Source organism: Aquarana catesbeiana, linkage group LG12, assembly GCF_042186555.1.
Source record: "Aquarana catesbeiana isolate 2022-GZ linkage group LG12, ASM4218655v1, whole genome shotgun sequence".
NCBI classification, from domain to species: Eukaryota; Metazoa; Chordata; class Amphibia; order Anura; family Ranidae; genus Aquarana; species Aquarana catesbeiana.
The window spans coordinates 226,849,722-226,877,481 of record NC_133335.1 but is presented as its reverse complement, the minus strand read 5'-3'; the positions used below and the strand labels follow the sequence as shown (position 1 = coordinate 226,877,481).

Sequence of the window (27,760 nt, the reverse complement as noted above, 5' to 3'; positions counted from 1 at the left end):
TGCTGGGCACTTACCATGGCAGGGGAGGGTAGCCCAGAACTCTTCTCCCTACACACCTACTCCATCCCCTCCCTGATTGTTCCTCAGCCCCCCCCCTTGGTGCAGCAGATTGATGGTGACAGTACAGTGGGGTATTGTGTGACAATTGCCCCCCTGTGTGTGATGCAGGAAGGAGCCCCCTCTTCCCTCTGAACCCCCCTTTGTATAGTCAGCCTGTGTGAAGAACAGCCAGGGAGGGATTCCCGAGCCTGCTCCGCTCCCTCCCTCCTCTATATAAGCGGCTGCCTGCGCTGCAGTGACAGTTGCTCAGCGGACAGTTCCTGGTGCTGAAGTCAGCGCAGGAGGACGATTGTTCCGCACTCAGAGCGAGCCATCAGTGCTGGACACGGAAAAGCCATGATCACCGGAGCCTGCTGGAGGAGCCTCCTCCTCTGCTTCTTCTTCCTGCGAGGATCTGCCCAGAATTTCCCCCAGACCAGGTTCATCTGCACCTCAGTGCCTCTAGATATGGACATGTGTACCTCCTCAATGCAGAACAGTGGTCCCACCGAGGACCTGAAGACCACTATCCTGCAGCTGCGAGAGACGGTCCTCCAGCAGAAGGAGACCATCATCAATCAGAAGGACACCATCAGGGACTTGACCGGCAAGCTGGCCAGGTGTGAGGGGCAGACAGTGCTGGAGGTGCCCTCCAATGAGCCCAAGACCGGGGCAGCCCCTGGATCCAGGAGGAAGGAGACTGGGACCCCCAAAAACACAATGGGAGACTTGTCCAGGACCCCCACTGCAGAGACCCTTACCCAGCTGGGACAGACCCTGCAAAGCCTGAAGACCAGGCTGGAAAACCTGGAGGTAGGGATGAGTAGGGATGGCTCATGGCTTGTATGGTCAGTAGAATGCATGGAAATAAGTATTCAGTCAGACATTGGGGAAAAGGTGTGCAGAGATTGTAATGGGGGCTTGTGTGCTGCCCTTCTCTGGTGGGATATGGCTGGGTGCAGGACATAATGGGGGTGGTGGGACATGGATGGGTGCAGGACATAATTGGGATGGTGGGACATGGCTGAGTGTAGGACATAATAGGGGTGGTGGGACACGGTGGGTGCACGTTATAATGGGGTTGGTGGGACATGGCTGGGTGCAGGATATAATGGGGGTGGTGGGACATGGCTGGGTGCAGGACATAATGGGGGTGGTGGGATATGGCTGGGTGAAGAACATAATGGGGGTGGTTGGGCATGGAGCAGACTTGTGATATAGTGAGGGTGTGTGGAATATGGCTGGATGAGGGGGTGTAGGACAAGGTAGGGGAACATAGCTGGCTGCAGGACCTTTTGTGGGGGTGGGGGACATGGTAAAGGAGACCTGAAAAAATGGCTTGCTTTTTGACATGGTGTTGATGGGGGAGGATTTGGGACACTGGGGGAGATATGGTGACGTATACCTGGGATATGGCTGGGTGTGGGACATGGTTGGAGGATTTGGGACATGGTGAAGGAGACCTGAGACATGGCTGAGTGTGGGACATAGAGGGTGGCTGTGGGACAGGAAGGGGGTACAGGACATGGTGAAGGGGACCTTCATGGCTGGGTGTGGGACATGGTTAGGGGATTTGGGACATGGTGAAGGAGACCTGAGAAATGGCTGGGTCTGGGACATAGAGGGTGGCTGTGGGACAGGAAGGGGGTACAGGCCATGGTAAAAGGGACCTTCATGGCTGGGTGTGGGACATGGTTGGTGGATTTGGGACATGGTGAAAGAGACCTGGGACATGGCCTGATTTGGGACATGGAGGGTGGCTTTGGGACAGGAAGGGGGTACAGGACATGGTTAAGTGGACCTTCATTGCTGGGTGTGGGACATGAAGAGGGTGCAGGGAATAGTGAAGGAGACAGCTGGGTGTGGGCAGGGCTGATAATCACGATGCTGTTAGAAATCACAGCTACTTGACAGCCCCCCCCAATATAGCAAATTAATAATTTCACAAAAAAATACACTAAAACCATTATTAGCGGACACAAACATAACCGAGAATCTGTGTGAATTAGACCTTTTTTAAATAGTTTTTTACATTCTTTAAACATTTTTAAATAATTTTTTTTTAAATCTTTACATTTTTTTAAATGATTTGATTTTACAATTTTTGAAAAATAATTTTTTCACACTTTGTTATTTTTTTATGGGACAGGGAAGCACAATGACAGGGGGGCACACAGGGGGCATCAGAAGCAGGTAGAACAGGAAGGGGGATCTGTGCGGGGGAAGCAATTACAGGAACAATGCCCGGTGTCCATGTCTCTCCTTGCAGCAGCAGAAAGTTGGAAAGGGGGAGAGAAACTGTCTTTCAGCTGCTGCATAGAGGTGCACAGGGCATCCTTCTGTAATTACCCCTCTGTCCGACCACACCGATTCCCTCTGCTGTCTGGGCCCCCCTGTGTGCCCGGGCTCCCTACAGGAGGACTGGTGGTCTCCCCCTATCAGTGGCCCTGGGTGTGGGACATGAAGAGGGTGCGGGAGATAGTGGGGGTTTGGGACATGCAGAAAAGCGAGACCCAGCTATGGAGATTGATGCATGGATCTGTCTTGTTAACTCATTGTGGTAACTTACTAGTGCGGTATTTGTGGCTTTTTTTGGAGTCTCCGAGTGTTTGAAGCACCGAGTATCTTAAGCAGTGATGATTGTAAAGTTGGTAGTATAATCAGAAGAGAGCATGTTGGTGAATACAATGTTCTCAGCAGTACATTCACCTATTCCTGTTAACATTAGAAAAGGAACAATTGTTCTGACTGCATTGATGGCGATAATCATGGTGCCGTCAACCAGCTGCCAAGAGTCAGTCACCAAGACAGACATGTCTTCTGGATGGCAGAAAATGTGACATTGGTTGACCAGCCTTCAGATTGTGGCCATATGCAGCCTAATAAATTGAAGCCATGCCTCTCTTGAGTCTGTTTGGTAGTGAAGGGGTTAACTCCTGAGTTACACAAAGAGAATTTTCCTTGGAAAAACTCGGCATGGTGGAACTTCACCATTTCTCTTTGGCATTAGGACTGCGCAAAGTGCCCTCTGCATACACTTGTGTTGGTTTGGAGTTCCTCAGAAATCTGTCCCTTCATGGCTAACCTAAGGTGCCCATAGACAGGATACAACTGCTTCCCAAATCCCAATCTGAGCGATTGTGGTGGGATCAGGAAATGGTCACCCACCTGTGATCTCAGCGATGACCAACTTTGGCAGAGGAGTTGATTCCCCTTGTTGGGTTTTACCAGTTGATCACCAGGGTGGCCTGCTGAGCTCATAAATGTGTACTCTTGGTTGATAACAAGCATACATGCTGATGCTTTTTGCTTAATGTAACTAAAGTCATTGGGCATGTGGACCATCATCTGATGTCTGTGGGTGATCTGCTCAATGTCTGGCTGCCCTTGAAATAGCAGCCTGAGGCTTTACTTATCCAGAGATGAAGCCTCAACAATCATCCACATGGTTACCTAAGTCAATAAGCTGCTAATGGGTTTAATTGAGAAAGTCGAATGTTTAGTAATGTTTGTGACAAGCCACTTAACTGACGGCGTGACATGTCCCCCCCATCCCCCTTTCCCTGCCCCTTTGCAGCAATACAGCAGAGGGAACTCGTCTGTTCAAGCCAGCAGTCTGAAAGATTTGTTGCAGACCAAAATAGACGACTTGGAGAAGCAAGTCCTGTCCAGAGTCAACAACCTAGAAGAAGGGAAGGTCAACGTGAAGAACGAGACAGAGCTGAGGGGCAAAATAGAGAATGCCCTCACCTCTCTACAGCAGAGGATCACCGACCTGGAAAAAGGTGCGGAGAACATGCTGAGGGTACAATGTGATTGCAGCCGTCTGCCTGTGTATGCGCACCCAAAGAACAGCTCCCCGTATTCCACAACATGGGGTGTGATCATTGCCTGGGAAGAATGTCACAACCCATACAATGTGCAATTGTACCACCTCAGTAATCAGCCACATATTATATTCTTTGTTTGAAGGATTTGTATTTATAGAATTTTCAGTTTTCAGTCTGTGGTGTGATTCAGGCATCTGCAGCTTCTGTTTAAGAACATAATGCAAGCAACCCCCTGCCCCCCCCCCCCCTTCTTCTTTTTCTTTCTTTCTCCCTCTTTTGTTCTCCCTCTATTTCCTTATCAAACCGCTCCCTACCCTCCACTCCTTTCTCATCTCCCTCCCTTTCCCCTTTTCCTTTCTTTACCTGCAGCCCCCTTCCCTCTTATCTCTCCCATTTATCCCCTTCTTATCCTTCTCTCTTTTCCTTTCCTCTTCTCCCGCTCAACTCTGTCCCTTACCTTTTTATCCTTATTTTCCTCACCTCCCTGCTCTCTTCTTTCCCTACTTTCTCCTCTCCTTCCCTCCACTCTCTCTTTTCTGCAATACCGTCATCTTCCCCCTCCCTTCTCTCTTCTTTTTGTTCTACTCCCCTTTCCTCTCCTCCACTCTCTTCCCCTCCATCTCCTCTCCTCTCCTCAATCCCTTCCAACTCATCACCTCTGTTCTCTTTCCCCTTCCACTTATTTCCTCTCTTCTCTACCATGCCCTGACCTCTCCTCTCCTCTCCTCCCATTCCTCTTTCTCTCCTCTTCCTTAATCTCCTCTCTCTCCTCACTCCTCTCCTCTCTCTACTTCCCTTCTTTCTTTGTCTCTTTCTATCTCACAAATCCAATCCTCCAATTTGACTTTTCATTGTTTCCATTCAATTTTCTCTCTTCTCTTTCACTATCAATCCCTTTTTATCCTCCCCATCTTTTCTCTCCTCCCACCTTTTGTCTCCCGTGTCCTCTTTTCTCTCTTTCTCTTCTCTCCTCTCCCTATCTCCTTTCCCCTCAGTCTCTCCTTTCCTCTCCTCTCTCCTCCTGTCTTTCTCCCCTCTTTCATTTCATCTCTCATCTCCTCTCCCCTGCCCTTCCCTTCTCCTTTCCTTTCCCATCCTATCCTTCTCTTCTCTTCTCTTCTCTTCTCTTCTCTTCTCTTCTCTTCTCTTCTCTTCTCTTCTCTTCTCTTCTCTTCTCTTCTCTTCTCTTCTCTTCTCTTCTCTTCTCTTCTCTTCTCTTCTCTCTTCTCTCTCATCTCCCTCTCACCTTTTCTTTCCTCTCTTCTCCTTTCCATCTCTCCTTTTCTCTCCTCTCCACTTCTCTCCTGTCCTCTCCCCTTCTCTCCTCCCGTCTCTCCTTTCCTCTCTCTCCTCCTTCTCTCCTCTCATCTCCCTCTCTCCTTTTCTCTCCTCTCCCCTTCCTCTCTTCTTTTCTTATCTCTTCTCTCCTTTCCTCCCCCCCCCCCCCGCCCCTTCTCTTCTAGTCTCCCTCTCTCCTATTTTTTTCTCTCCTCTCCTCTCATCTCCCGCTCTCCTTTCCAATCTGTCTCGCCTTTCCTCTGCTCTCTCCTCCTCCTCTCTCTCTGCTCTCTCCTTTCATCTCTCCTAACCCCCCCCCCCCCGTCTCTTCTCTATTCTCCTCTCCCCTCCTCTCTTCCTCTCTTTTATCTCCCTCTCACCTTTCCTTTCCTCTCCTCTCCCTCTGTCTCTCCTTTTCTCTCTTCTCCTATTCTCTCCTCTCTTCTTCTCTCCCCTCCGTCTCTCCCTTCCTCTCTTTTTCCTCTTTTTCTCCTCTCTCCTTTTCTCTCCTCTCTATCTCATCTCCCCTTTGTCTTTTCTTTTCTGTTCTCTCTCTCCCCCAATCTCTTTTCTTCTCTCTTCTCCTCTCCTCTCCCCTTCCCTCAGCTCCCTCTCACCTCTCCTTTCCTCTCCTCTCCCTTCCATCTCGCTCCTTTTCTCTCTTTTCCTCTTCTCTCCTCTCCTGTTCTCTCCTTTTCTCTCCCCTCCGTCTCTCCTTTCCTCCCTCTCCTCTCATCTCCCTCTCTTCTTTTCTCTCCTCTCCGCTCCTCTTCTCCCATCTCCTCTCCTCTCATCTTCCTCTCTCCTTTCCTCTCCTCTCCTCCCAGCTCCCTCTCTCCTCTCCTCTCCTCCCCTCCCCTCTCCTCTCCTCTCCTCTCCTCTCCTCTCCCTCTCCTCTCTCTCGCTTCTTTTCTCTCCTCTCCTCCCATCTCTCCTCTCCTCCCAGCTCCCTCTCCCCTCTCCTCTCTTCCCATCTCCCTCTCTCCTCTCATCTCCTCTCCTCTCAACTCCCTCTCTCCTCTCCTCTCCTCTCCTCTGTCTCTTTCTACCTCTTTTCACCCTCATATCCCCCTCTATTTCCTTTATCTCTTTGCTGTGTCTCTCTGCTATATAACATGCTTGCAGGTCGGATTCTGTGCTGCAGTTACATAACATGAAGAGTCAGGGAGGAATTCATTTCAGAGCTCTTCTCTTAGCCTTGGCCCACATTGAATGCCTCTGTGTATTGCTACCTGCACAGAACTGGAGAGTGCATTCACATTGCAGACATCTGTACACGTCGGTCGAGGTGACCTACGAAGGATTTAGCTCTCTCAGCATTTCCCTCCCCCCACCCTAGACCTCAGTTTTTCTATGTAGCTGGCTCTATTGAAGCCGCCTGCCACGATATGCCATCAGAATAATGATCAGTGTTTGCAATTTGTTGTTTTATATCGCTGTAAGAAATAACCAGAGCTTTCCTTACTAATGCGAAATGCAGCCTTGGCTGGGGCTGGGTTATGGCGCCTCCTAGTGAAATATCTGGGGAAGTTACAGAATTTTTGAAACTTTTCTTGGGGTGATGTCATAGTGATGGTGTGTTTTTATGCTGCGGTTTGATTGTGATCGGTGACAGTGATGTTGGTTTGGGGGATTCACATCATTGATTATCCCGACTGCTACTTTCTGTGCTGAGCAGAGGTCTTCCCTCCAGTGACACAGGAAAATGGAACAAAGGCTGCAGCACAATAGTACATACAAATAACACATCGGGTTCGGTTTATTCAGCCTGATTGCAGTTTAGTAATAAAATGAAAAATTCGGTTGAGTTTTAAATCTTAACAGGATAAAAATACAAGGCAACCATTACTGACCACCTTCTGCAAATACTAATTAGCTGTACCTGATCTGGAACAAGTATGCAGCCAGTGAAGTCAGATTGTCAGGTCAGTGACTTATTGAAGCCATTGAATGAGAAGGACAACTGAGCAGTTTGCATTTCCAGAAGGCGGTCAGCTGCGGCAGCTTCCATATGTAGCGTTGTGACAGGTTCCCTTTAATCCAGCAGCAGGACCTCTGATACGTTAACAATGCTGAGGGTCCTAAAATAGACAGATAACCTTGCAACTACTCAAGCAAAATGTAATAAAAGTGTATAGAAAGCCACAACTGTTTTTGGATGTTGGGGGAAGTTTTGAACCCCTGTTCTCCGCTTGGGAGATTTATCATCTCTGTTTGCCCTGATGATTATTTGTCTCCTGTATAGAAATAGAAATCTTTGGGGAATCCAAAGTTATTTTGGGATGGTCAATATAAAAAAGGAAGCATTGGGAAATCTTATTGGTATGGTGACAACTAGTGCCCTCTACACACGATCGGACATTGATCGGACATTCCGACAACAAAATCCATGGATTTTTTCTGACGGATGTCAGCTCAAACTTGTCTTGCATACACACACGGTCGCACAAAGTTGTCGGAAAATCCGATCGTTCTGAACGCGGCGGCGTAAAACACGTACGGTCGGGACTATAACCGGGGCAGTAGCCAATAGCTTTCGTCTCTTGATTTATTCTGAGCGCGCGTGGCACTTTGTGCGTCGGAATTGTCCACACACGGTCGGAATTTACGCAAACGGATTTTGTTGGCGGAAAATTTTATAGCCTGCTCTCAAACTTTGTGTGTCGGAAATTCCGATAGGAAAAAGTCAGATGATGGAGCCCACACACGGTCGGAATTTCCGACAACAAGCTCCATTTGCACATATTCCGTCGGAAAGTCCGACCGTGTGTACAGGGCATAAGAAGGGATTTCCCCTCACTTCCTGTTGTGTCTCCAGGACAGGAAATGTCAGAAAATCTCTTCAAAGGGGAAAAAAATAGCCACCAAAAAAATGTATAGAAAATCATGCTTTGGTTTCATCCAATTAGAAACAAAATGATTTGACATAAAAGGAGGGTGTCTATACAAATGACATCATCTTTTCACTTCCAATGACATCACGGCTTGTCATCTCTGCTGATAGATTTCATTGTGCATCAGCTTTTCCCTGCACCAAGCACAGCTGCCTTTCTGTGGGGTGCTGGGGGTGAAGGTGCGGCTTAGCCAAGGTAGGATGGAACCAAGGCCACATGGGAAGCATGCAACAGTCTATTACACACATATGCTTGAACTTTCAAACATTAGCAGCGCTAATCGATCGACATTCAGATCAACATACAGTCTATTGGCTCGGGTCAAGGAACGTCTGTTCAAGATGGGCAGAGACATCGGGCCCCACACCTGCAATGACAGGTGATACCCGGGCTATTTCCTACCATTTCATTCCAACTAACTCTAAGACAATCCTGCTTAGGGGCAGATTATTGGAAAGACGTACTCTGAGTATTATCTCGGTAGAGGTGCCAAATAATCATTATTGCTCCACTGGGATTAGGAGAGATTTTTTTTTTGCCTTCGATAATCCTAGGTCTAGAAGTAACAGGTTAGGCTTGTGTTTGAATCTCAGCCTAGTGCCTCTGGGAAATGAACCTTGCTTGTCTTCTCCATCTCTTTAGGTCAAAAGGAGAACAGGCCTGCCGACAAATTCCAGCTCACTTTCCCCTTGAGGACAAACTACATGTACGCCAAAGTAAAGAAGAGCCTTCCGGAAATGTACGCTTTCACTGTGTGCATGTGGCTCAAATCCAACGCCTCCCCAGGGGTGGGGACTCCATTCTCATACGCAGTACCAGGCCAAGCCAACGAGCTGGTGCTTATTGAGTGGGGGAATAATCCAATGGAAATATTAATCAACGACAAGGTAATAAAATCATCAGTCTTCATTTCTCGATTTAGGGAGGCGCACAGAGTTTGGGAAGGTTTTAAGCAAAGAGGTGCTTGAAGTGAACATATGGCCAGGCTGTAGTCTTTAAAGAATTAACATATTCCTAACAAACAAAAAAATCAGCTTTAAGTCAAGTCCTTATTGACCTCTGTAGCCGCAGGCACTGTTAAAAAAACGATTCTTAAAATAATAATGGTTGTAAACCTCAGACATTAAATACGGACAAAGCATATCCCTCTATAGTGTGTACGTGTCTAACTCCAGAGCACTAAGTGTCATTTCTGTCTGCTGCCTCCTTCCTCTGCTATCTACATGAGTTTGACAAGTTTTCCTGACACCAAGAGATAAAAGGTGACAGGGGAGGGAGCTCCAGCTGATTGACAGCCTCAGATCTGTTCCTGTGTGCTGTATGAAAGGGAGTGTGTCCCTTCCCTCCAACCAGCTCTACTCAGTGTAACTTCAGCTCTCCTCCCCCTTTTTTTCGGAATGCTTAGACAAACTTTAAAATTTCTGGACTTTGAACAGCTGTACAGAAGAGAAGACAGCAGATAAACAGGTACAACTTTTGTAGGAGGATTTGTTTCATCTCTGTGTTTCCCCTGAGGCCAGTCAACTCACTGGGTATAGGGAGGGTTTACAACCACTTTATCTTTAGAAGCACTAGGCCTTCAAATCATTCTGAGCAACTCAGCTCCCCCTTCTTCCCTCTCCTAGCAGTGACTCAGAAGCTCAGCTCCCCTCCTTTCCTCTCCTAGCAGTGACTCAGCAGCTCAGCTTCACTTCCTTCTCTGTCCTAGCAGTGACTCAGCAGCTCAGCCCCCCTCCTTTCCTCTCCTAGCAGTGACTCAGCAGCTCAGCTCCCCTCCTTTCCTCTCCTAGCAGTGACCCAGCAGCTCAGCTCCCCTCCTTTCCTCTCCTAGCAGTGACTCAGCAGCTCAGCTCCCCCTCCTTTCCTCTCCTAGCAGTGACTCAGCAGCTCAGATCCCCTCCTTTCCTCTCCTAGCAGTGACTCAGCAGCTCAGCTCCCCTCCTTTCCTCTCCTAGCAGTGACTCAGCAGCTCAGCTCCACCTCCTTCCCTCTCCTAGCAGTGACTCAGCAGCTCAGCTCCCCTCCTTTCCTCTTCTACAGTGACTCAGCAGCTCAGCTCCACCTCCTTCCCTCTCCTAGCAGTGACTCAGCAGCTCAGCTCCCCCTCATTCCCTCTCCTAGCAGTGACTCAGCAGCTCAGCTCCCCTCCTTTCCTCTCCTAGAAGTGACTCAATAGCTCAGCTACCTCTCCTTCCCTCTCCTAGCAGTGACTCAGCAGCTCAGCTACCTCTCCTTTCCTCTCCTAACAGTGACTCAGCAGCTCAGCTCCCCCTCCTTCCCTCTCCTAGCAGTGACCCAGCAGCTCATCTCCCCCTCCTTCCCTCTCCTAGCAGTGACTAAGCAGCTCAGCTCCCCCTCCTTCCCTCTCCTAGCAGTGACTCAGCAGGTCAGCTCCCCCTCCTTTCCTCTCCTAGCAGTGATTTAGCAGTTCAGCTCCCCTCTTTTCCTCTCCTAGCAGTGACTTAGCAGCTCAGCTCCCCTCCTTTCCTCTCCTAGCAGTGACTAAGCGGATCAGCTCCCCTCCTTCCCTCTCCTAGCAGTTACTCAACAGCTCAGCTCCCCTCCTTTCCTCTCCTAGCAGTGACTCAGCAGCTCAGCTCCCCCTCCTTTCCTCTCCTAGCAGTGACTCAGCAGCTCAGATCCCCTCCTTTCCTCTCCTAGCAGTGACTCAGCAGCTCAGCTCCCCTCCTTTCCTCTCCTAGCAGTGACTCAGCAGCTCAGCTCCACCTCCTTCCCTCTCCTAGCAGTGACTCAGCAGCTCAGCTCCCCTCCTTTCCTCTTCTACAGTGACTCAGCAGCTCAGCTCCACCTCCTTCCCTCTCCTAGCAGTGACTCAGCAGCTCAGCTCCCCCTCATTCCCTCTCCTAGCAGTGACTCAGCAGCTCAGCTCCCCTCCTTTCCTCTCCTAGAAGTGACTCAATAGCTCAGCTCCCCCTCCTTCCCTCTCCTAGCAGTGACCCAGCAGCTCATCTCCCCCTCCTTCCCTCTCCTAGCAGTGACTAAGCAGCTCAGCTCCCCCTCCTTCCCTCTCCTAGCAGTGACTCAGCAGGTCAGCTCCCCCTCCTTTCCTCTCCTAGCAGTGATTTAGCAGTTCAGCTCCCCTCTTTTCCTCTCCTAGCAGCGACTTAGCAGCTCAGCTCCCCTCCTTTCCTCTCCTAGCAGTGACTAAGCGGATCAGCTCCCCTCCTTCCCTCTCCTAGCAGTTACTCAACAGCTCAGCTCCCCCTCCTTTCCTCTCCTATCAGTTAGTCAACAGCTTAGCTCCCCCTCCTTTCCTCTCCCAGCAGTGACTAAGCAGCTCAGCTCCCCTTCCTTCCCTCTCCCAGCAGTGACTCAGCAGCTCGGTTCCCCTCCTTTCCTCTCCTAGAAGTGACTAAGCAGCTCAGCTCCCCCTCCTTCCCGGTCCTAGCAGTGACTCAGCAGCTCAGCTCCCCCTCCTTTCCTCTCCTAGCAGTGACTAAGCAGCTCAGCTCCCCCTCCTTCCCTCTCCTAGCAGTGACTCAGTAGCTCAGCTCCCCCTCCTTTCCTCTCCTAGCAGTGACTCAGCAGCTCAGCTCCCTCTCCTTTCTTCTCCTAGAAGTGACTCAGCAGCTCAGCTCCACCTCCTACCCTCTCCTAGCAGTGACTCAGCAGCTCAGCTCCCCTCCTTTCCTCTCCTAGAAGTGACTCAACAGCTCAGCTCCCCCTCCTTTCCTCTCCTAGCAGTCACTAAGCAGCTCAGCTCCCCCTCCTTCCCTATCCTAGCAGTTACTCAACAGCTCAGCTCCCTCTCCTAGCAGTGACTCAGTAGCTCAGCGCTGTGTGAAATTTTGGGTTAAGCGCTACCATAAACCTTCCTTCATTAGTCTCTGAATTACACATAGGGTGTCTTGAAACATGCTGGCAGGGCATTATGTACAAACTGCATATTCTGGATGTCTGTTCACACATTTTTTCACCCCATGTGGTGCAGATTCTCCTTGCTGTCCCCCCACCCCCACCCCCCACCCCCATGTCCACGCAGATCTGCTAGCTTCCTCACTTTCCTCTCCCAATGGCTGCTGTTGGAGGCACACAGGGGAATGTTTCAGGATGAACAGAGATCTTTGATCAGTACTGTGTTCAGTAGTGTGTTCATTCATAACAGGTTCCACACTGACTGGTACCTGACCTTTCCTGTAGATCCTCATTAAGTGACAGCAATATTAGGTGCCCAGGAAAGCATCTACTGGGGGCAGTTTATGTTCTAGATAATTTGAGTCTCTTCTATTTTTTTAACAGGTAGCAAAATTACCTTTTGTAATTAATGATGGCAAATGGCATCATATCTGCATTGCCTGGACAACAAGGGACGGTGTGTGGGAAGCGTACCAAGATGGCGTCCTTCGAGGAAATGGGGAAAACTTGGCACCCTACCACCCCATCAAACATCAGGGAGTGCTGGTGCTGGGGCAGGAACAGGTAAATGTGTTAGAAAACCTTAAATTATTATCTACCTTGCTGTACAAGTCCCCGATTACAAATATGTTTTCATGTCAATGGCTGTTTTCCTGCTTTCCCATAAACTTTTAAGCTTTATATACGAACCCAGCTTCATAGTAATAACTGCTTAAACTGTTTTAACTGAAAGTTTTATGAAATAATTCTAAGTATATAAAACAATTCATGCAAATGTTGGTGGTCAGTGCTGTGTGTCTCCTCAAATGTTGGTGGTCAGTACTGTGTGCCTCCTCAAATGTTGGTGGTCAGTGGTGTGTGCCTCCTCAAATGTTGGTGGTCAGTGCTGTGTGTATCCTCAAATGTTGGTGGTCAGTGCTGTGTGTCTCCTCAAATGTTGGGGGTCAGTGCTGTGTGCCTCGTCAAATGTTTGTGATCAGTGGGATGTGCCTCCTCAAATGTTGGTGGTCAGTGCTGTGTGTCTCCTTAAATGTTGGTGGTCAGTAGTGTGTGCCTCCTCAAATGTTGGTGATCAGTGGGATGTGTCTCCTCAAATGTTGGTGGTCAGTGCTATGTGTCTCCTCAAATGTTGGTGGTCGGTGCTGTGTGCCTCCTCAAATGTTTGTGGTCAGTGTTGTGTGTCTTCTCAAATGTTGGTGGTCAGTGTTGTGTGTCTCCTCAAATGTTGGTCAGTGGGATGTGCCTCCTCAAATGTTGGTGGTCAGTGTTGTGTGCCTCCTCAAATGTTGATGGTCAGTGGGATATGCCTCTTCAAATGTTGGTGGTCAGTTGTGTGTGGCTCCTCAAATGTTGGTGGTCAGTGATGTGTGCCTCCTCAAATGTTGATGGTCAGTGGGATGTGTTTCCTCATATGTTGATGGTCAGTGTTGTGTGCCTCCTCAAATGTCGGTGGTCAGTTTTGTGTGCCTCCTCAAATTTTGGTGGTCAGTGTTGTGTGTCTCCTCAAATGATGGTGGTCAGTGGTGTGTGCCTCTTCAAATGTTGGTGATCAGTGATGTGTGCCTCCTCAAATGTTGGTGGTCAGTGGGATGTGTCTCCTCAGATGTTGGTGATCAGTGGTGTGTGCCTCCTCAAATTTTGGTGACCAGTGGGATGTGCCTCCTCATTTATTGGTGGTCAGTGGGATGTGCCCTCTCAAATATGTGTCCCTTGAAATACAGGTACATTTGAGTAATGCATGGATCCTAATGTTGGTTACAATTTGTAGCCAAAGTAGTCACCTTGGTGGTCCACAAGAGCAGTGTTACTTACCTGAGAAACAATACACAGGTCCTGCACCACTTGTTCCAATCTCTTGGGCAGGTGATGTTGGGCCTGAACTATACTGCCAGTGTAGGGCTGGATATGCATCCTTCCTTGCTGAGAGTCAAAGTGACTTGCTTTGAAGGAATTTGCTAAACCCGCACAGAAACACATTTTGCAGCATTGATTATATTGCTTTTATAGAACATATTATTTACACCTTCGTTCTGCATAAATTGGCCAAAAACAAATGTTCTTTAGGCTATATTCTCTTCTCAACAAATGTTTTTTTTATTACAAAATAAATAAACCAAAGTGAGTCAGGTCTGCACCACGAATAAATCGTGATTGTGTGAATTTCCAACTTGAATTTCCAAACTAAGTCCACGTGTAGTGTTCTTCAGTAACTATCCTCAGAGTCTTGATAGATATCTCTTCTGTGCAGTGTTCATTTTGATGTCAAATTTCGATTTAGTCGTAGTCTTTTGACTAAAATGTCATTTTAGTTTAAGTCGTATTTTAGTCATCTGAATTGTTTTAGTTTTAGTCGTATTTAGTTGACTAAAATCTAATGGGTTTAGTTAAATTATAATGCATTATTGAAGCATTTCTCTAAAATTGCCAAACTTATGATATACTCCTGGAGTAAAAATCGAATGACATGTTAATATTTCTGGTATGAAGGGTTGAACATGCGCTACAGACACAGATTTAGCAGTTGGAAAATGGAACGTCTTTATAAAGAAAACCAAGTTTCATAGACAAACAGAAATATTGCTTTTGTCTAAAGTCTTTTGACTAAAATACCATTTTAGTTTTAGTCATATTTTAGTCATCTGATTTTTTTTAGTTTTATCATATTTTAGTCGACTAAAATAGTGTGAATTTCATCATTTTTTTGGCTTCTGTGAAATTAACACACGATGTGCTGCACACACCACCACCATTAGCCCCTACTGTATAGAAAAGAAGACCAATCCCTCTGAAGAAGCCATGCCCAGTGGTGTAACGCGTAAGGGGGGGGGGCAGCACTGGTAACTGAAGACACAGGGGTGGCCCGTCCATTGTGGCCGCACAGGCGCCGCCTCCCCTATCCACCGCCGCCACCCTCCCTATCCATGCGCCCGGTCCCTTTCAGGATGCCAGGCGCATAAATTACTATGGCAGGGAGGGGCGAGGGTGTGTTTTTTGAAGCACCTGATTAGAGCCAGAGGCTCTAATAGGCTTCAAAATAGGGTGGGCTTGGGGCGCAGAGCATTGCGCCTGGACCGCACCCAGTTGTATATTGAATTGAATATTCGCTGTTGCAACATTGATCCTCTTCCCGGCCAATCGGGAAGCAGGTCTGATTCTGGCAGCAGCACATTTTCATTTCCTTTGAATATACAGTGGGGACGGAAAGTATTCAGACCCCCTTAAATTTTTCACTCTTTGTTATATTGCAGCCATTTGCTAAAATCATTTAAGTTCATTTTTTCCTCATTAATGTACACACAGCACCCCATATTGACAGAAAAACACAGTTGACATTTTTTGCAGATTTATTAAAAAACAAAAACTGAAATATCACATGGTCCTAAAGCAGGCCATACACGGTCGAATTTTGAACAAATTTTCTTTTCAAAATCAGAAAGTTCGTTTTTTTTGTGATCCGATGATGCCACCATTGATTTTCGAAATTCGTCCGACCAAGCCTTCAATTTTACCTCATGTTGCTACAGAAAAGAACTTTCGTGGCTGGGAATCTTCTTTTCTCCCCGTAAATTTTCTTTTCTTATTACATTTCTCACACGATTCTCCCATCATTGATTAGAAAATCTTTCGTTTTTCTAAAAATTTCCAACATGTCCGATTCCTCAAATTTGATTGCCGCACGAAAATCAGCCATTGCTGCAGCCCACTAATGGTGCGAAATTCGTACAAAAATTCTTTGATACGATTTTCGAAAGAAAATTCTTTCGAAATTCGAACAGTATATGGCCAGTATAAGTATTCAGACCCTTTGCTGTGACACTCATATATTTAACTCAGGTGCTGTCCATTTCTTCTGATCATCCTTCAGATTGTTCTACACCTTCATTTGAGTCCAGCTGTGTTTGATTATACTGATTGGACTTGATTAGGAAAGCCACACACCTGTCTATATAAGACCTTACAGCTCACAGTGCATGTCAGAGCAAATGAGAATCATGAGGTCAAAGGAACTGCCTGAAGAGCTCAGAGACAGAATTGTGGCAAGGCACAGATCTGGCCAAGGTTACCAAAAAAAAAATTTCTGCTGCACTTAAGGTTCCTAAGAGCACAGTGGCCTCCATAATCCTTAAATGGAAGACGTTTGGGAGGACCAGAACCCTTCCTAGAGCTGGCCGTCCGGCCAAACTCAGCTATCAGGGGAGAAGAGCCTTGGTGAGAGAGGTAAAGAAGAACCCAAAGATCACTGTGGCTGAGCTCCAGAGATGCAGTCGGGAGATGGGAGACAGTTGTAGAAAGTCAACCATCACTGCAGCCCTCCACCAGTCGGGCTTTATGGCAGAGTGGCCCGACGGAAGCCTCTCCTCAGTGCAAGACACATGAAAGCCTGCATGGAGTTTGCTAAAAAACACCTGAAGGACTCCAAGATGGTGAGAAATAAAATTATTTGGTCTGATGAGACTAAGATAGAACTTTTTGGCCTTAATTCTAAGCGGTATGTGTGGAGAAAACCAGGCACTGCTCATCACCTGTCCAATACAGTCCCAACAGTGAAGCATGGTGGTGGCAGCATCATGCTGTGGGGGTGTTTTTCAGCGTCAGGGACAGGGCGACTGGTTGCAATTGAGGAAAAGATAAATGCGGCCAAGTACAGGGATATCCTGGACGAAAACCTTCTCCAGAGTGCTCAGGACCTCAGACTGGGCCGAAGGTTTACCTTTCAACAAGACAATGACCCTAAGCACACAGCTAAAATAACGAAGGAGTGGATTCACAACAACTCCGTGACTGTTCTTGAATGGCCCAGCCAGAGCCCTGACTTAAACCCAATTGAGCATCTCTGGAGAGACCTAAAAATGTCTGTCCACCAACGTTTACCATCCAACCTGACAGAACTGGAGAGGATCTGCAAGGAGGAATGGCAGAGGATCCCCAAATCCAGGTGTGAAACACTTGTTGCATCTTTCCCAAAAAGACTCATGTCTGTATTAGATCAAAAGGGGGCTTCTACTAAATACTGAGCAAAGGGTCTGAATACTTAGGACCATGTGATATTTCAGTTTTTCTTTTTTAATAAATCTGCAAAAATGTCAACAATTCTGTGTTTTTCTGTCAATATGGGGTGCTGTGTGTACATTAATGAGGAAAAAAAATGAACTTAAATGATTTTAGCAAATGGCTGCAATATAACAAAGAGTGAAACATTTAAGGGGGTCTGAATACTTTCTGTCCCCACTGTATATTTGTAAAGGTGGGTGCAGGGGTATTATTGTTGGTTTTGTTTTTTCTTTTATTATGAACAGTAGTAAAATACCCCATGATGGTCACCGGATAGGGCTGAACAGGAGCATATGAAAGACATCAAGTCTAGAGAAAGCTACAGGGAATTATAATAAATATTGTGGTATTTTATTACTGTCCTTATTAAGAGAACATTTGTTCAGAAGAGAATATCCTAAAGCAGCTTTGCTCAACTGGGGTGCCACCTGGAGTTATCAGGGGTGCTGTAATGCATCTTGTATCTTTGCATGGAAATGTATGATGCTAATCCAGGGCGGGTGGCATTCAGGGCAGCCCTGGCATTTAGAAGGGGATTGAAAGTCTACCTCTGCTTAGGCCTGCTCCATCTCCCCTTCACTGCCAAGAAAGGTAAAGACTCTAATGTGAAAGGATGGGGGGAAAACTAAGGAGGGTGGAAACTGAGGAGTTTCATGTGGGAAAGGGGAAACGATGGAGGACATTCCATCTTTTTTTTTTTTGCACAGAGCGAATGTACTGTGGACTAATAGCTATGCACATTTTTGTTATAAAAAGACCCCTGCATATTCCGTGTTCTATGTAAAAGTTACATTGTTTTCATGGCAGACAACATTGACAACCTGATCTTTTTTCCCTTTTGAAGGACACGCTAGGAGGCGGGTTTGATGCCACCCAGGCTTTCGTTGGCGAGCTCGCCCATTTCAACATGTGGGACAGAAAGCTGACGGTCGGAGAGGTCTACAATCTGGCGACGTGCAGCAACAAAGCGCTGACCGGTAACGTCATCAGCTGGGCAGAAACCAACATTGAGATCTTCGGTGGGGCCACCAAGTGGACATTCGATGCATGTCGCCAAATCAACTGAAGCCTGCGGATTTCCCTGTCTTGGCGAGACAAAAATTCTTACCATCGGCCTCATCCTGCACTTGCCTTTCAAAACGTGAAAATGTTGGGGGAGGGGGGTGGGGGGTGTGGGGGTTCATCAACTAAAAAAGGTGGTTCGATTTAACTTTTCTTTTTTTTTTTTCAACCTGCAAAATGACAAAACAGGAAAAAAAAAAAAAAATCTAAACAAGCCAAACCACATTATTCAACCCATTGTTTCGTTTTCCATCAATCACGTTTTGCATTCGTGAGTGAGAAAGCTTGATTTTTTTTTTTATTTTATAGAAAAGGCATGCAAATCGTTCAGCAGGACATTTTTCAGCTTTTTTTTTTTTTTTATTTTAGGGAGAATTCACTTTTTCTACATAGGAAGATCCCTCTTTGAGTTTTTTTTTTTTTTTACATTGCCAACTTGGTTTAACCTCTTGGCTGCTGGAAAGCTCTGCACACCGGACGGGAGCTCTAGATGTCTCCAGCAGCGTCGGGGGTTAATCCGGAGTGCCTTGCGCTGGTACAAAGATTCAGCACATTTCTCATCCTTTGCATTACTTTCTATAGACGTGTAATAATAACGGTATTTGTTGGCTATGCGGCTCGAGCTTGCCCCATCCACAGCTGTGTTCATTCTGTTTCGGATTGCTGTCATTGAGAGCTTTGACCTGAACTGGTTGTGTGACCTTCAGTCAGGGTTTTTGGGGACCTTGCTGTCTCTTCGATAACTCCAGCAAATGCTAACGCATGGCAGACAAAAAAAAAACAAAAAAAAAAACCCAACCCTGTCCTCTGGTTAAGTCACGCCGTAGCATTTTTTTGTGAATTTTTTTTTTTTTTCCAATTACTCTGTAAATATATTTATTCTTTTTTTGACGCGCATGCATGATAAGTAAACGGACATTCCGTCATTTTTCTTTCACCTCCTGGTAGAATTCTTTCAATTTAGTGGAACTTTTATGGCTGAACTAAAAAAAAAAAAAAAAAAGTCAGCTGTGCAAGAGGACTCTTTTGCGATTTGATAACGAAACTTTACTATGAAAAGAAACCTTCGATTTTCCAGGCAATATTTCTAAGTCATTTGGATCCCTTTGTAAAAAAAGGAAAAACGTCGAATTTTATTACCATGTGGTTCGAATGCTGAATCTGGTTACAGATTATTTTATGTTATTAAGCACTTTCTCTGCTAGCCATAATGAATTTAGGAAAAAAAAAAAAAAACTTTGAAAGGGTAGTTTTTTTTCCATACCAAAATACAGTATATGTAGCTCGTGTTTTACTGGTTTGCAGATGTTTGGGAAAAGATTGTGTGGGACCACGCTTACCCGCTTGCCTGTTCAATATGCTATGACCCCACTGTGATCGCATTCAAATAAAGCGCATTTAAAACCATGAACAAAAAATGTCAGACCTTGTAGCTGATTGGCCCTTGAATGGGGCAGCTGCATTAGAATTCCTTTTTTTATTATTTTTAATTTTTTTATTATCACCTGGTCCTATAGTGACTATGCTCACTCTCTGTGCTGTATCTATGGAGGAGCCATAGTCGTCACTCTGGCTGGACTTTAAACATACAGTTATTCCTCTCTTCACCTCTATTACATGAGGGGTGATGGGATTGGTAGTTTACAGAAGGATAATTGCTGGCAGTTGTTCAGACATGGACACTGCATTCCTGGCAGAATCATTTTCTAAAAATGTTCTTAGTCTGAAAAATAAAAATCAATGCAGCCATGCATCTAAGGATTGGTAGTCTGCAATATATTGTATTTTTTGTTCTTGGTTTTAGATAACCTTTAATTATGTTTTTTCAGTTAGAACCAATGGACTGCTTGCCTGGTAGATAAATTTGCTTTAAGAATGTATTCCTAGCCAAACAGCCATTGTAGTACAGTCAAGCTTGTTGAGTCTTCAATGGTTCTTCTGAAAAATGCTCAAGCAGTCACGAGGTAGTCAGCGTCACACAGTTGTGATCTTATCTTATAACCAAGGAGGGCAAATTTATGACCTTTCCACAGTTTTTATCCAAGTATTCACCATCTGGTGCTCTTCAGTGTAATTAGGACCCCCCCAGGAAAATGTTCAATATTCATTGCCTATCCATTAGCACTGGATGGTGAATGCATGGAACTGGCCAAGTGTGCACACAATCTAATGTAGAACATGACAAGGCTTGGTGGGCCTTCAATGGATGAAAAGCCACAGTCTGTCTACTTCTGGTATAAAGACAGGGATAAGTGTTCTGACCTCCGATGTGTCCTGTTTTTTTTCAGGACGGTCTTATCATTCATTCGTTTATATTTATATCTTTTTATTGAATTTATTGCAGGCCATTGATACAGTTCAGCTAAAGGGATTGTTCTTCAATGATATTTTTTATTCATTTCCCCCTTGTGAAGGAATATGGGCTCTATCCCAATAGAGGCTTCACAACAGTAGGAGGAGCTGTGACTCTTCTAGGACATGTCAGAGCTTAGTTGTGGCAGGGTCAGTCTGTGGTCTGCTTTGGATTCAGCATGTGATCTGGGAACCCTAGTAAAATGAATCTCACTTGGAAAAATAGAACCGTTACAGCAAATTTTGGTGAGGATTGAGGTCAAATCTGAACAACAGTCACCCAAACTTGAAGTCAATCCAGATTTCATTTTGGCAGGATGGATCATCCACCATTGTATTTTGGTCATTGTATGGCTGCTCCTCTTCCCCCCCCCCCCCCCACCATTATTCAGATGTGTGTGAGGCCAATCCCTACACCTCATTGCCCTTTTGGTTGAGACAAAAGCTGACCTCAAACGTGAGATGATCCAATTGCAGGTCTGAGAGTTATCTTTGATGTTTTATGATGTCAGCCTAAAACAGATCCAATTTATCTTGTCCATATAGCACACAACAAGAGAATGACTATCTGCTACCACCTCATCCCCCCACTCCAAACACATGTCTGACAGTAGTCTAGCTTAGTGGTTCACAACCTCAGTCCTCCAATACCCCCAAATAAGCCATGTTCTGGGGATCTCGTAAACATCAAGCCTTTGAGATTCAAAGCAAATGTGCAAGGAGAAGTTAATCCTAAAAACATAACCTGTTAGGGGTACTTGAGGACTAAGGCTGGGGGCCACTGATCCTTTAGCTTTGCAACTGTTTAAGCTACTCATCAGGAGCAAGCATTCAGGTGGAACCCACCATCTGAAGAGATTTCGCCATACACAAATTGAATAGGTCCTTTTGGGGCAGTAAAAGTGGTTGTACTGGGACAGTTGTGGTCATCGGACAACTGTACCTACCACCCTGCCTCACTGATATCTGATGGGTATTGTCCTGAAATTGACAGCTTTGAAACCTAAAATTTTCTGCAAATATTTTGCCTTTTAAACAGAAATGAGGGAGAAGTCCAGCTCGTAAAATTGCCAATTATGGCAATGGACAGATTGAGGGATTTCTCTTCCTCTTCTGCATTCCTCCCTGTTTCCAAATTTGCAAACCATGGCCACCTAGACCACAGCAGCATGACATGTTCTACCCCCAGAGATGTCACATATGTGCTTAGCCGGTAGGCCGTGCCTACGTATTATTAAGAATTATTTCAGCTCAGGACAACAAATAGCCATTCTTTAGGAGGTAATAAAGGGAAGTCAGGGTAATGGGAAGGTACATTGGTCTTTCACACAATGATGAAGCTGAAAACAATCTCAGGGTGGCCATGTATTTGGTGAACTCTTGCAGCAACTGATTGGAGTATCTCCTGTGGGAAAAAAATTGTGTGGGGCTCCTCTAGGTGAGGATGGAGAGTTTTCCTGATCAATAGAAGCTCTTGGTATTGCATGAATAGATTGCCAATGGCTCACCTTTTATAATAATGAAATTTAGTAACTATTTCACTGTGTATCACCTCTTATCTCAATCTCAATGAGAACTTGGTGATGTTGTGGCAATTGTCTCGGCTCCTCTTGTCCTCAGAGCTCTGTTCATCTACAGCAAGGCTTATTAATATCTCAATAACTAGGAGAAGTCCTAAATTAAAAAAAAAAAAAAATGGACAGTTTTTATTTAATTTTGATGCCAGGCACAAACAGAGCTAGAATAATAAAAAATAAAATAAAAAAATGCGGGTCCATTCCCCTTAAAGTCCCATACTGTACCTTATATGTAGCCACAGACAATCCCTATTGCTGAAGATGTCAATATACCCATGACCCTTCTTGTCCCGTCTCGATCTCCAGACTTGCACTGACTAGACTACGTCTCAGGTATATGCCATTTTATGATGGATGCTGTCCGAAAGACAGTGTATATTTTTTGCCTAATTACTGTGTATAAACCCTCTTTAAGATATAGCTCATAGGGGTAGTTACTTGACCAACGCCTCTAGCAAGCTTTAAAGCTTAGGCCGGCCATACCTAAGCCACACCTGTTAATCTGGCGCTATGCCCTGCCCACTGTACCTAAGCCACACCCTCTAACCTGGTGCAAATCCCTGCCTACTACACCCTACAACCTGGCATCTTGCCACCTGTTGCCACTAAGCCCGGCCCCCTCTTTCTATACCTACTAGACAAATTAATCTTGGTTTGCAACATTTGGCGCACATCAGGCAAATCACTGCACACAAATTGAAGAAAAAAAAAGAAACTTGCCTGGAAAGCACAAATTTCAATGTTTTTGCCTGATTTGCAGCCAATCGGTATCCCTCGCTTACCGCAAATCTGTCCCATTCCAATATGGTCGGCCTTAATGCACCCGGAAGTCTTGCTTCTTTCGCCCCTTTTGATAATTGAGCGTTCTGTATCACATTATAAAAGGAATTTATTATATGTAATGTTATGTATTAAATAGTAGAAAAAAGAAACAAGGAAAAATGAATTATTCTTGGGCTACCCTCCCTCAAATTATTGTAAAAAAAAACAAAAAACGTATAGAGATATATAGAGAAAAGCACTTATTTTCACAGAAATTCTATGTTTTCTATGGATTCTTTAACCTCTTTGGAGACAGACTGTAGTTATCGCTTGAAATCTTGTTGGAATTCAAAATTATTTTTTTGAATGGCAAATCCAGAGAGCCGAATGGCAATGATTTTAAAATGATTTGTATGGAGGACCACTACACCTACTGAAATGCAGGTTGACTTCCTAACAAATAGTTATAAAGATAACTGATATATGCCATAGATTTCTTTTTTTTTTACAATTATTAAGTTCATAAAAAAAAAAAATGTTAAATATTGAGAGAAAAAAAACAAAAAGTGTATCAAAACCTGAAATCTAAATTTTGATATATTGCTATAAACTCCCCTGTAATCCTGACAGCTTGATGAATTTTTTTTTTTTTTTTTTTGCCTTTATGGTGGGAGAAGGGCGTTCAACTGAAATGTTGGAGTGACATCGCCCACTGCTACCAGTTCACAGAGAGGCACTAAAAAAATTGGTCATATGACCACTAACAAAATCTAAGCAAATAGGTTTTTTTTTTTTTTTTTTACAAGTAAAATTTCTGTGTGTCTTAATTTTTTTAATGTATTTATTTTTTCATATGTCTTAAATAATAATTAGTGTAAAGAGAAAAATAAAATGTGGATTAGAGCTTTGTTACAATCTAGCTACTTTATGTAAACTTAATGAAAAAAAGTGCAAACCCATATTGACCAATTACAAATCAGCTTTCCTTCGCCCGATTTTTATTTTTGAAAGCTGTAAAGGTTTTGCATTGGCAGATTTTGTTGCCTTCAACAAAAATCGTTAAATTCTAAGCTGCATTTGAAAATACCACAATTTATTAATAGACATTAACTGGCGGAGCCTGATATTTATGTTGAGTTGACATCCTCTTATATTTATTACATCGCATGTGTGGGGGACACATTGGATTGTAGATTTGTCCAATGTACTTTTTTTGCTTGGAGGGTTCTGGTTTATCTTCAAATATTACTTCATAATTGATTAGTGACTCTATGGCCCCTTTCACACTGGAGCGGTTTTCAGGCGGTATTGCGCTAAAAATACTGCCTGAAAACCGCCCCTAAACAGCCTCCGCTGTTTGTTCAGTGTGAAAGCCCTCGGGCTTTCACACGGAAGCGGTGCGCTCGCAGGACGGTAAAAAAAGTCCTGCGAGCCGCTTCTTTGGAGCGGGGAAGGAGCGGTGTATTCACCGCTCCTAAACCGCTCCTGCCCATTGAAATCAATGGGACAGCGCGGCTATACCGCGGTAATACCGCGGCTATAGCCGCGCTGTACGAGCGGATTTAACCCTTTTTCGGCTGCCAGCGGGGGTTAAAACCGAACCGCTAGCGGCCGAATACCGCTGCAAGAACGACGGTACAGCAGCGCTAAAAATAGCGCTGTTGTACCGCCGACGCCCCCACCGCCCCAGTGTGAAAGGGGCCTATTTTTTCCCTTTTGGGTTTAACTGAATATCAAGGCTAAGCTCTTCCTTTCTGAACGCTCCTAAACTTGCATAAAACTGTAAATACTTTTAATTAAATTTTAATGCAAAAAGCACAACTGAGCCAACCGACATCAAAAGTATAGAAACAATCAAGATAACAGAATAGACATGTGCAAAATGAAAACATTTGTTTCATTTTGATTCATTATTTACATAAATTTGTTTAATTACTTTTGTTACATTCATTTAATTTGTTTTCGGAATTAGTTTTATTTATTCATTTTTAAATCAATTTTGAATAGTTTTCGAATTTAAATAGTTCTCCAATTTCCAAAGAGAATAAAATAAAATAGAAAATACAGGAAAATTATATATTTTTTTTCTATTCTATTCCTGTATTTTCTATTCTATTTTATTCTGTTTGGAAATTGGAAAACGATTCGAATTTGAAAAGTTTTCGAATTCAAAAGCTATTCAAATTCAAAAAGTTTTCAAATTCCAATTTAAAAACAATTTGAATTCAAAAAGTATTCGAAAAGCATTGGAATTCGCATTTCGTCTGAATTTTTCTTCGTTATTTCCGATTGGTTTAAATTCGGTACTATTCTAATTCTGAAATTCGGATACATCCGAATTTCCGAAAAACGAAAATTCGTCCAAATTTTAATTCGGAACAAAACGAACCGCACATGTCTCAGAAACCTGAGTGAAGCCGATAGGTTGAGGTCTGTACAGTACATATCTATTATATTCCTTTATTTTCTATTCTATTTTATTCTCTTTGGAAATTGGAAAACTATTCGAATTTGAAAAGTTTTCGAATTCGAAAGCTATTCAAATTCAAAAAGTTTTCAAATTTGAATTTAAAAACGATTTGAATTCAAAAAGTATTCGAAAAGCATTCGATTTCGCATTTCGTCTGAATTTTTCTTCGTTATTTCGTATTCGTTTTAAATTCGGTACTATTCTGATTCGGAAATTCGGATACATCCGAATTTCCGAAAATTCGTCCAAATTTTAATTCGGAACGAAACGAACCGCACATGTCTCAGAAACCTGAGTGAAGCTGATAGGTTGAGGTCTGTACAGTACATATGAGCTTCAGCTTGTATATGAGCAAAAACACTGGAAAAGTAATTAAACTTAACTCAACTTAAAAAATGCTGGAAAAGGAGTTCTAGACTGGGAAAAAAAAAAAAAAAAATAAAGTCAGCAGCTACAAATCGTGTACAAATACTGTAGCCGCTGACTTTTAATTTAAGGAAACTTACCTGTCCAAGGATCCCGTGATGTCGGCACCCCAAACCGATCCGTCCATCAGCTCCGGATGCAGGCGCCGAGATCTTCACTAAGGGCTCATTTACATTTGCTTCGGCTTCAATGCACATTTAGGGCTAGTTTACACTTGCTTCAAAACAAGGCTTCGGACAGGCTTTGTTAAAGCTCTCTGAATGCCAGTCAAAGTTCCTGTCACTAAATAAAACGGTTAGCTTACATTCCTGTTTACACCTTGCTTTGGCTTTGCTTCAAAAATTATACCCCATGTCGCTTTAGCGGTGCTTCGAAGCCTCCATAGAACTCTATGACAAAGCTCGCTTGAAGCACCTGTGGCTTTTGAGAGGCTTTCATTCAGCTTTAGCTTCACTTTGTTTTGGAGAAATTGCAGGTATGAGATATCCACACACACGCAGGGCATCTGTCAGGCTTCAACAAAGCTTCAACAGAGCATTACTGAAGCGTCACAGACACTTCACCGAAGCACCACTGAAGCTTCATCGAAGCACCACTGAAGCATCAAAAACACATCATAAAAGCATGTTGAAGCAGTAGGCGCTTTAATTGGTGTTGAAGCCAAAGCAATTGTAAATTAGCCCTAAAGCTCCTACTGCTTCAACAAGCTTTTATGATGTGTTTTTGATGCTTCAGTGGTGCTTCGTTGAAGCTTCGGTGGTGCTTCAATGAAGCTTATTTAAAGGTTTGTTGAAGCTTGACAGATGCCCTGTGTGTGAGTTTATATCTCACACCTGCAATTTCTCCAAAGCAAAGCTGAATTAAAGCCTATCAAAAGCTTCAGGTGCTTCAAGCGAGCTTTGTCATAGACTTCTATGGAGGCTTCGAAGACTTTATGAAACAACACTAAAGCGACATGGGTATAATTTTTGAAGGGTATTTGGGAACCCAGCAGCACTGTGGGGTGGGGGGTGGGGGTCAACAAGAGGCAGGTAGCCCAGGCAGTAGGGGGAATCGGCACCACACATAGAGATTAGGGTGTGCCCAGGCACACCCGGCACACCCCCTGCACATGCCTATGACTTTAAAGCGGTGTTCCGCCTGGGGAAAAAAAGCAAATACTGTAGCTGCTGACTTTTAATATATAGACACTTACGCGTCCAGGGATCCCGCGATGTCGGCACATCAGCCGATTTTCAGGTCAGCTGTTGGCTGCTGCCACCGCTATTCGTCATAAGTGTAAATGGGCAGTGAAACCATTCAGCTGCACAGCCGGTTCCCTACTGTGCATGCGCAAAGCGCTTTCTAATTGGCCGGGCGGCGGAGGAAGGTGAAGGGGGGGAACTTCCGAGGGCGCAAAAACAGATTGTTAAAAACAGATGTGGCACCTTTGGGGGGCAGAGGTTCCACTTTTGGGTGGAACTCCGTTTTAGTACTGCATAATGCAATGAATACACTTTAATACAATATAGTACAATACAATACAATGAAAACACTTAAATACAATATAATACAATGAAAACACTTAAATACAATATAATACAATGAAAACACAAAAATACAATATAATACAATGAAAACATAAAAATACAATATAATACAATGAAAACACTTAAATACAATATAATACAATGAAAACACTTAAATACAATATAATACAATGTATTGCAGATAAGATATTTTAGCACAGAGTGTAGCAAGCCACTCATTTCTGCCAAGGACCCGTGAACTTTTTTCTTGATACATTGTTTCAGCTTTATTTTGTATCTGAGGTCAACTTGTATTTCGGTGTAGAGGTCCTTTCCAGGCTCAGTCAGACGGACGGTTCACAAGCCGTACCTGGTGAACAGCGATCGAGCGGCTTTACAAATTGCGCTCAGTGTGGACGCGGAGTGGCGGTTGCCTGGAGGGTTACCCATCCTCCCACACAGAAATGAGCTGGGAGTGTACGGCGTTTGAACCGTCAGTCTTGTCCTAGGCCGCACATGGAGCTCCTGTAGGGCTGGATCCACATATCAATCACAGGCTGCTATAAACCTTCTGTACAGAACGTTTTCTTATCCTATTCACTGTGTAATTAAAAAAAAAAAAAAAAAAAAAAAA

The 27,760-nt window shown here is 44.5% G+C and overlaps 1 protein-coding gene across 1 annotated transcript; it reads left to right on the top strand.

The window, feature by feature from the left end:
• Nucleotides 1–273: 273 nt before the first annotated feature.
• NPTX1 (neuronal pentraxin 1) lies at nucleotides 274–27,760 on the top strand. The gene is made up of 5 exons (XM_073606843.1): nucleotides 274–852; nucleotides 3,617–3,824; nucleotides 8,684–8,928; nucleotides 12,302–12,481; nucleotides 17,814–27,760. The coding sequence occupies exons 1-5, from the start codon at nucleotides 397–399 to the stop codon at nucleotides 18,033–18,035; spliced, it is 1,311 nt and encodes a 436-aa protein (XP_073462944.1). The 5' UTR covers nucleotides 274–396; the 3' UTR covers nucleotides 18,036–27,760.

What these genes read in the sequence shown, in the direction of transcription:
- NPTX1 (XM_073606843.1), top strand. Translation starts at nt 397, where the DNA reads ATGATCACCGGAGCCTGCTGGAGGAGCCTCCTCCTCTGCTTCTTCTTC. An exon ending in GATCACCGACCTGGAAAAAG is followed by an intron (nt 3,825 to 8,683) that starts GTGCGGAGAACA and finishes CCATCTCTTTAG; the next exon opens with GTCAAAAGGAGAACAGGCCT. An exon ending in TGGTGCTGGGGCAGGAACAG is followed by an intron (nt 12,482 to 17,813) that starts GTAAATGTGTTA and finishes TCCCTTTTGAAG; the next exon opens with GACACGCTAGGAGGCGGGTT.